This window comes from Pteropus vampyrus, unplaced genomic scaffold, assembly GCF_000151845.1.
Source record: "Pteropus vampyrus isolate Shadow unplaced genomic scaffold, Pvam_2.0 Scaffold50, whole genome shotgun sequence".
Lineage (NCBI taxonomy): Eukaryota > Metazoa > Chordata > Mammalia > Chiroptera > Pteropodidae > Pteropus > Pteropus vampyrus.
The window spans coordinates 169,776-177,767 of record NW_011888831.1 but is presented as its reverse complement, the minus strand read 5'-3'; the positions used below and the strand labels follow the sequence as shown (position 1 = coordinate 177,767).

General features: G+C 51.4%; 2 protein-coding genes and 1 long non-coding RNA gene across 12 annotated transcripts in view; 2 read left to right on the top strand and 1 right to left on the bottom strand.

Moving 5' to 3' along the window:
* The window catches only part of LOC111739365, an 8,354-nt gene extending 6,308 nt beyond the window's left edge, over positions 1 to 2,046 (bottom strand). For both annotated transcript variants that reach the window (XR_002780221.1, XR_002780220.1), the window contains exon 1: positions 1,706 to 2,046. This is a non-coding gene — a long non-coding RNA (uncharacterized LOC111739365). The remainder of the gene's footprint in view (positions 1 to 1,705) is intronic.
* Positions 2,047 to 3,830, top strand: RNASEK (ribonuclease K). Its single transcript, XM_011359686.1, has 3 exons — positions 2,047 to 2,304; positions 2,977 to 3,053; positions 3,454 to 3,830. The coding sequence occupies exons 1-3, from the start codon at positions 2,062 to 2,064 to the stop codon at positions 3,593 to 3,595; spliced, it is 462 nt and encodes a 153-aa protein (XP_011357988.1). The 5' UTR covers positions 2,047 to 2,061; the 3' UTR covers positions 3,596 to 3,830.
* Positions 3,831 to 3,968: 138 nt separating this feature from the next.
* Positions 3,969 to 6,824, top strand: CUNH17orf49 (chromosome unknown C17orf49 homolog). 9 transcript variants are annotated; one of them, XM_011359683.2, is made up of 6 exons: positions 3,969 to 4,182; positions 4,358 to 4,452; positions 5,053 to 5,154; positions 5,812 to 5,999; positions 6,210 to 6,314; positions 6,562 to 6,824. In XM_011359683.2, exons 1-6 carry the CDS (start codon positions 4,162 to 4,164, stop codon positions 6,564 to 6,566), a joined length of 516 nt encoding a protein of 171 aa, XP_011357985.1. In that variant the 5' UTR covers positions 3,969 to 4,161; the 3' UTR covers positions 6,567 to 6,824. The 9 variants fall into 9 exon arrangements, with proteins under 9 accessions (XP_011357985.1, XP_011357984.1, XP_023386161.1 ...); XM_011359682.2 differs by having other exon boundaries at positions 6,558 to 6,824; XM_023530393.1 differs by lacking the exon at positions 5,053 to 5,154 and having other exon boundaries at positions 6,558 to 6,824.
* Positions 6,825 to 7,992: the final 1,168 nt, after the last annotated feature.

Below are 7,992 nucleotides of genomic sequence, written 5' to 3'. Positions count from 1 at the left end.
TGGCCTGGAAAACTTCAGATCAGCTCTAGGACTGACATTTCCATTTTGAATTTCCTAGATTCCTAAGTCTCTGCTGCTAGGGCTCTATTTCTTCCCCCAACTAAATCCCCTATATCAGTATCCCACTAGTCCAGGGAGGCTACAAACCTTTTCTATAAACAGCCAGATGATAAAGTTTTAGGCTTTGTAGGGCACACCATCTTCGTCATAACTACTCAACTCTCTCATTATAGAGAAAAGCAGCCGCAGACAATATGAATATGAATGAGTGTGACTGTGTTCCAATAAAACTTTATTCATGGACAATGAAATGTGAACTTCAGGTGTCATGAAATATTCTTTTGGTTTAGTCAACTAATTAAAAATGCAAAACACACACAAACAAACAAAAAACCTGTGCTTTGCCAGAGGGATGTGCACAGACTGCAGGCTGAATTTGGCCCCCAGTGGCAGTACCTGCACAAGGTACCCTGCTCTAGCCTGACCCTACTTGCAAACATCCAGAGAATGCTCTCAGCAATAGGCAAGAAAGATTTCTTAGACAAATGAACTACTTCAACTAATTCTCCTTTCCCAAGAACTAGAGTTCATGCTTAATGGCAAACTTAAAAATTCCTGACTCTCTGGAAACTTTCCCTCCATCCCCATTCCTCCTCTTCACACATCTACCCCCAAAATTCCAAGAATAAGAATGGTGCTCCCGGAGCAGAATAAAAAAAACCTTCACCCCCAAATGGCTTTCTTCCCCAAACAGTCTCAAAAAGACACATGAAATTCATCTCTCAAGCCCCTTTAGTATGCTGGAGTCTCTACGTGTTTCCCAGGTTCCAAATTCTTTCACAACACTTTCAGAACAATGTGCACAAAATAAATGTTAAAATACCACAAAGTTATGCTAACCATTAACAACAGTGTTTATCTCATTCTGAAATCAAAATGACCCCTCTCAATTATGCTATCATCACTGTCCTCACCAGACTAAACACAACAAGCTCAGCGCAAAATTGTGTTTTTTACACACCCCTATTTCCCTGAATAATTATTACAAATCCGTCATCAGTGAAGTATATGAACGTTTTCTCTGGAGAGGATGATCTATGCATATTTTTAAAATCTTGTACCACGCCTTACTCAAAGGACCTATACTCCCTTTCTTTAGTTTACCGTAGGGAAGCAAAATGACGTTTTTGTGTATTATTCCTTTCTCTAGTACATTTAGCAAGACCACTCTCATAACTGCTCAGAATCTGCTTTCCCTGGACTTTTCCTTACGTCCGTATTTTTCCTGAACTTGGCATCAAAAACTATTCAGATAACAAAACGTTACTTAAGTATTTCCAGTGCCAAGAACCCTCCAAAATCTTAAAGCATTCTAGCCACAACAGTATGCTTGGCCCCTAGGGAAGGGTCTCCTATTTCCTTTTACTGTCAGAATATCTATTTTAAAAGGTAGAGATGAGGGGAGAGGAGAGGCCTTCCTCTCTGTGTAAATCTCTATGTATCACTTACCGTCACAGGATACCACCTGAAACTATAGTGCGAGGGAAAAAATCAGGTAGTTTCAATCCTCTGCTGCTAAGAGCTCATCGCCAAGGTTATCAGCAGGAGTCCCCAACCCCTTTGGCACCAGAGATGGGTGCTATGAGAATCTAATGCCTGATGACCTAAGGCAGTGATGCTAGCGCTTCAACTGCTCCCCACTCACCTCCTGCTGTGCAGCTGGGTTCTTAACTGGTCAGGGACCAGTACTAGTCTATGGCCAGGGTTTGGGGACCCCAGATTCCCAGGCCTTCCGCCAAGACTTAGAATCTTTCCCAACCACCGGCTAGAGCCTGTTCCTCGTCATATGACTTGCGGAAATTGGTCACATGATATGCCGGCTCTTTCCATTCCAACCTGGAGGGGGCGAGGGTCCAAGAAACAGGAGGCCTTTGCTCCTGCAATACTCGCTACATTGGTCACTACGGGACTCCGAGGGGCTGCTTTGGTTTAGACACCGCCTTTTCCCACGAGGCCTCGCGAGGACGCGGATCCAGCGTTCTCCTGGCGCTCCCCTACGCGATGGTTGGGGCCGGAGGCCACGCCCTCTGGCTGCCCTCTAGTCTTTCGGTCCTCTGCGGCGCGAGCCCCCGAGTCCATCTCTCTTTCCCCTTCTGGCCCTTTTGGGCTTCCTCTCACCGCCTTTCCACTCGGCCCTTATCTAGGCGATCCCCGACTCCCTTCTTCATGGCGTCGCTTCTGTGTTGTGGGCCCAAGCTGGCCGCCTGCGGTATCGTCCTCAGCGCTTGGGGAGTGATCATGTTGGTGAGGGTACTGACCGGCGAGAACCGGAGAGGGCCTGAAGGGCCTCGGTGTTGGAGGGCTGGAAGACTAGGAGACCCCAGGCCTTAGAAAGCAACAAGCAGAGAGTCGTTGATTAACCGCTGGAGAACGAGGCAGAACTGAGATTAGAAATAGGAAATTGGAGCGGGGCGGGTAGTGGAGGAGGGATCTGGAGCTTGGAATGGGAGCTGGTAAATTTGGAGACCCCTCAAGGTAAGAGGAAGAGCTGGATTCTTGAGAGATGCTTGAACTGAATGGACGGCTGTGAGGAAAGGGAGTGCTAGTTCCCGAAATGAGTAGCTAGGGCCTTGTTTCCCCAGAGCTCTATCCGCCGCACTCCAAGAAGAAATAATATGAAGTGCCGATTTCCCCTCACCCCTTTACCCTGTCCCGTGATAATGACGCCTCTGGGGAGGAGGATGGACTGGGTTCCTGGGCGGCTCACTGTTCCTGCCCTTGACCCAGTCGTCTCTATGTCACCACCTCACGCTGTTCCAGGTGACTCAGTCCGAATCCAGCGACAGCCACCTCTAATCCTAGCTCATTCTGGTAATTCTCAAACCCAGATGTGACAGCACTAGAAGTGGACGTTTAGGGAGTGAACTAGTCAAGTGCTTGAGGTCAAAACCTACCCATTCCATTCCCATTTTTCAGATTATGCTTGGAATCTTTTTCAACGTCCATTCTGCTGTGCTAATTGAGGACGTTCCCTTCACGGAGAAAGATTTTGAGTAAGTTGTCAGGTGGGAGAGGTGAGGCGGGGGCAGGCGGGAGGTGGCTCAGCCTGTGGTCAGAATTATGGGCGGGTAATTGCAAGAGGCTGGATGCGTGGGGTCCAAAGGCTAGGGAACTAGGTGCAGAGAACTGCTCTTTAATTAGGATTGGTCTTGGAAGTCAGACCTCAGCGGCCATCCTAAACTCACCACTGCAGGTGTGGCTTCTTTACGTATTTTACTTTTTTGTGCCTCCGTCCACCTCTGCAAAGTGGGTGCTTATAATGGAACTCACCTTATGGGCGGAGATTGAATAAGGTAATACACGTAAAAGCACTTGGTACCTGGCACGTAGGAAGTGCTCGGTAAATGTTGACTATTAATGTTTCTGACATCTCTGCCTAATCCTCACCCCTAGGAATGGCCCGCAGAACATATACAACCTTTACGAGCAAGTCAGCTACAACTGTTTCATCGCTGCAGGCCTTTACCTCCTCCTCGGAGGCTTCTCTTTCTGTCAAGTTCGGCTCAATAAGCGCAAGGAATATATGGTGCGTTAAAGCACGATCGCATTTACCCTCTTCGACCCCCTCCTCTATTTAAAGACTCCCCACTCCCTCTCTTGACCCTCCATTATGGCGCCCTCTGCGAGACGTGGTTTCCCTGAAGATTGAAACCCTTCTTCTCTAATCTCTGGCGCCCGGCCCCCGTGGAGGGAGGCTGGGGCTGGCTGTCACCTGTTCCTCCGGCCCCCTCACCTTGTCCCGTACCACAATAAAGAGAAACTGCTCTCAATCTTTGTGTCTGTGCTTGGGCTGGGGGGCAGGCATAGTGGCTGGAGATCAGATTCCAAAGTCCCGACCCCTCGACCTCGACGGAAGTGGAGCGAAGCCGAGCCGGAAGTGAGGCGATGTCTTCCACTCTCCCCTCAGTGCGCTGGGGCAGCCTAAATAACTGCGGCCGGTGAGGCGCTGAGCGGCCGAGTTTGAGCCAATCAGCTATGAAGAGGGGCGGGACTTCCTGCGCGTTTTGGAGCTGTTCGATCGGCTTGCTCTCCGTGGTCCCGGCTCCGTGGTAGCAGCGGCGGCGGCGGCGGCGGCGTCTCTGTGCGGAGGCGCGCGAGGCCATGACGTCAGCGTCCACAAAGGTTCGACCTCCCACGCGGACAGCGCTCCCTGGCGGCCACGGGAGGGTGGGGTCCCCCAGTTGGCTCCCGGCTCTTCCGCCCCGGGAGGGAGGCGAACCTGGGGTGGAGCTAGGGCGTCCCGGCCGGATGGCGCAGGGGTATGCTTCGGCCCCCCATAATGCTGTCCCGCCCCCAGGTTGGAGAGATCTTCTCCGCCGCGGGCGCCGCCTTTACGAAGCTCGGGGAGCTGACGATGCAGCTGCATCCGGTGGCCGACTCTTCCCCCGCGGGGTACGTGAGCCCGGACTGAGACGTGGACGCTGAGCGCGGACGCTTAGACTCGATCACTGACACGGACACTCTCTAGTGCAGGGACAGATGTTAGTTTTAGTTTGCCTTTGTGCCTGGCATAGCGCAGAGTAAGAGTTAATAAATGATAGTTGAATAAATGACAGATAAAATCAGACTGATGCTCATAACCCGGACTCATTTCACAGCTCTACCTTACTGCGAACCCGCAGACCATAGACCACCATCACTCCCCACCTACAAAATTGTGGAATTCTCGCAGACTGCTGCAGACTTGTGTTCAAGGTTTCTGTTTATCAGACCCCCTACTTGTTGAATTAGTTTCAGTGAGCCGTTGTTTCAAGTTGATGGGGAAGGTTTTTATTATAAGGTGGCAGTTGTCGCGATATGTGATTGGGGGTCCACGGGGTCTTAAAAGCTTTTTTTTTTTTTTTTTAATTAAAGGAGAGCTTTTTTATGGATCCATGGGAGGGACCCCAGGGATTGGGGGGAGGAGGCTGGTTGTCGTGGAATGCATCGCCTGGGGGCTGGCTCCACACCCCTCTCTTTCCACTTTCGCTATTCCCTCTCCCCTTCTGACAGTGCCAAGTGGACGGAGACCGAGATAGAGATGCTGAGGGCTGCTGTGAAGCGATTTGGGGACGATCTTAATCACATCAGCTGTGTCATCAAGGAACGGACAGTGTGAGGGAGGGTTGGCTGGTAGAGAAAGAGGGGGAGGTGGGCAGCTTTCTTCTTTAATACCCCTTGTTACATCTTTCTCAGAACTCCCAGCTCAACATCTTTCCTACTTTGTTGCTAGTTTTGTTACCATCCCCTTAAGGACTGAGGATAAAAGAGTTGTCACAGTTGGTCAGAAGTTACAAAAAATGCTGAGGTAATCAGGACCTTCCAAGAATTTTTTAGGTTGCCTGAGATATCCAGTAATTTAATTTGATGAGAGTTGCCTGGTTATTTATACAGATCTTTTAAGACTACTGCAGTGTTTGCAGGGATATTGTGATTCTGAAGTAGTTGATCAGAAGGTACCTATAGATCACCAAGGCTTACCTGGTAGCCTTCGACATCCAGACATCCCAGAAAAAATCAGGACATGGGCCCTTCCCACTACTCAGTTCAGGAAGTCCACTCTTCACACTCCATCTGCCCTAAGTGAGTGAAAGCTTCAGGAAAATAAGAACCCTACCACAGGGTGGGGGCTCTAACTTAGATTCTTATCCAGGTTCTGAAGGGGCTCCCCAGTATTCCTTCAGAGTAGCCCCTTACCCCTATCCCTCCCCTCCCTTTTTCCCTCAGCCTCTCTGATGATTCCCTTCCTGACCTGCCCTCTTATCTCTTCAGGGCTCAGATAAAGGCCACCGTGAAGCGCAAGGTATATGAAGACTCTGGTATCCCTCTTCCAGCTGAGTCACCCAAGAAGGGTCCCAAGAAGGTGGCATCTGGTGTCTTGTCGCCTCCTCCTACTGCCCCTCCACCAAGCAGCTCCAGTGTCCCTGATGCCGGTCCCCCCATAAAGAAACAGAAAGCTGGTGAGGGCTGTGGAGTTGCTGCCTAGTGGTTAAAGGTCTCATCTGAGGTTCATTGAATTGGGCTTGGGTTAAAGAAGGACAAATCTCTCTTCCACTCCCAGTGAAGGTTCCCAGAGTGGCTGGGGTAGGGGAGGGAGGAAGAGCTTGAAGCTTTGGGAAGCCAGGGCGGCAGTCAGGGAACCTAGAACCTAGCTTATGCCTCTCTCCCAGATGTGACACTGAGTGCTCTGAACGACTCCGACGCCAACAGTGACCTGGTGGATATCGAAGGGCTAGGAGAAACTCCTCCAGCCAAGAAACTCAACTTCGACCAGGGTAGGAGTCCTCTTCCTCCCACACCAGCAAATGGGGTTGGGGAGGAAGTGCTTTGATGGTAGAGGAGGGTCTCAGCAGGAGCCTCCTCCTTTGTACTGGGGCTTTGGAAGAAAAGGTTCTCTCATTCACAGTGTAGGCAGGGGGTTGGGTGAGTAATGAGCCAGGGCTTTGGGGAGGCAAGAATTGTCTTGGAAACATAGTTGGGGCTCTCTCCATCTCGGCCCATTTTACTTCCTGTTCCAGACAGCCTGACCCTGGATTCTGGCCTTCTCATGACCTCTGCTGATCTTCCTCTACTCTCTCGCTGAGCCTTCCACCTCTGACCCCACTTGCTGTTTACCCTGGACCTGTGGATCGCCTGGGACTCTGAGCAAAGCCTGCGTGAGAGAGGGTTGAAAGGCTGCTGGGGCTGCCCACCTTGCTGTTTCTGTATAAGCATCTGCCTTCAACCCCTTTGATCTCCATCTGATGGACATTTTTATACAGAAAACAATAAAGATTTCCCTCTCAGCTTGGTGCCTTCATTTAACATTGGAGTGCAAGGGGCCATTCTCTCTCTCCTTACCCCGCAAGGGCTCAGCCCCTCCTGGGCAGCTCTCACCACCCTGCCTGGAGCAGCTCAGCCAATATTGGCAGACTCTCTTCCCAGTGCCAATATTTCTGTGCTGCTAAAGCCAGGGGAGCTGGGTATGGGCAACAAAGACTCCACTCTGCTCTCTGGAGGCAGAACTTACTCCTAGGGTCTCAGCAGTCATTATTCCTGAGCCTGCCCTGGGGATTTTAGGGGGACTATTCCTAGTGCTTTCATACCTCCCTCTTCCCTACTCCGCCCCCATCCCCAACCTCAAAAGAAGGCTCCAGATGTTTTTTGTGTCACTTCTCCAGGGTGGCCTCCCGGGGCCAAGCCTCAGCGGTGCCTCCCCCACCCTCGCTCTAACACCACAGTGTGGTTTGGACGTGGCCACAGTGCCGTACAAACCACAGTGTGCTGCTGGGGCGGGAGCAGGACTGGGGTGGGTTGAGAGGGAGTACAAGACAGTGCTAGGACGACCCCCACCACCAAGAGCAGGGAAATAGAAAAGGCATAAAAGGCAAACATGGCCCCAAGACTGGTTGGGGAAAACAAGAAACCAGGGCTAATAGCTGAGTAGGCAACTGGAAGGAAAGGGACATAAAGAGTTTGCAATATAATAAGACTGGAACCATCTTCCCTTTCTAGAAACTCTGCTCAGGGGATCCCTAGGGTGGGGTCAGAGGCAAAGGAAATAGGGAATGCCTATGGGGAACCAACAAACTGCCTCCTGACTCAGCAAGGGCAGGGACCTAAGGCTTCCTGTGTCCGTTCTTCCCCTCTCTGGGTCAGAACCCAAGAGAAAGCCAGGAGAGACAAGGCCAAGGACAGCAGGGTTGGAAGTTGGCAATCTAGAGGTGGTGGGGCCGGAACATGGTTGGGAGAGGGGGGCCGGAAGTCGCCCTGGGCCCTGGGCCTGCCACAAGATGGAGGCCAAAGGCAGGAAATGGAGGCTAGGGGAAAAGGGGAGCAGCAGGGCCCAGGAAAAGAGCCATTTGGACCTGGGGGCCAGGTAGTCAACTCCCAGTGCTGTTCCCATTTCCCATGGCCCCCAGGACCAAAGTCCTATCCCCTGCAACAATCCCCATCAGCCCATCCACCAGGTCC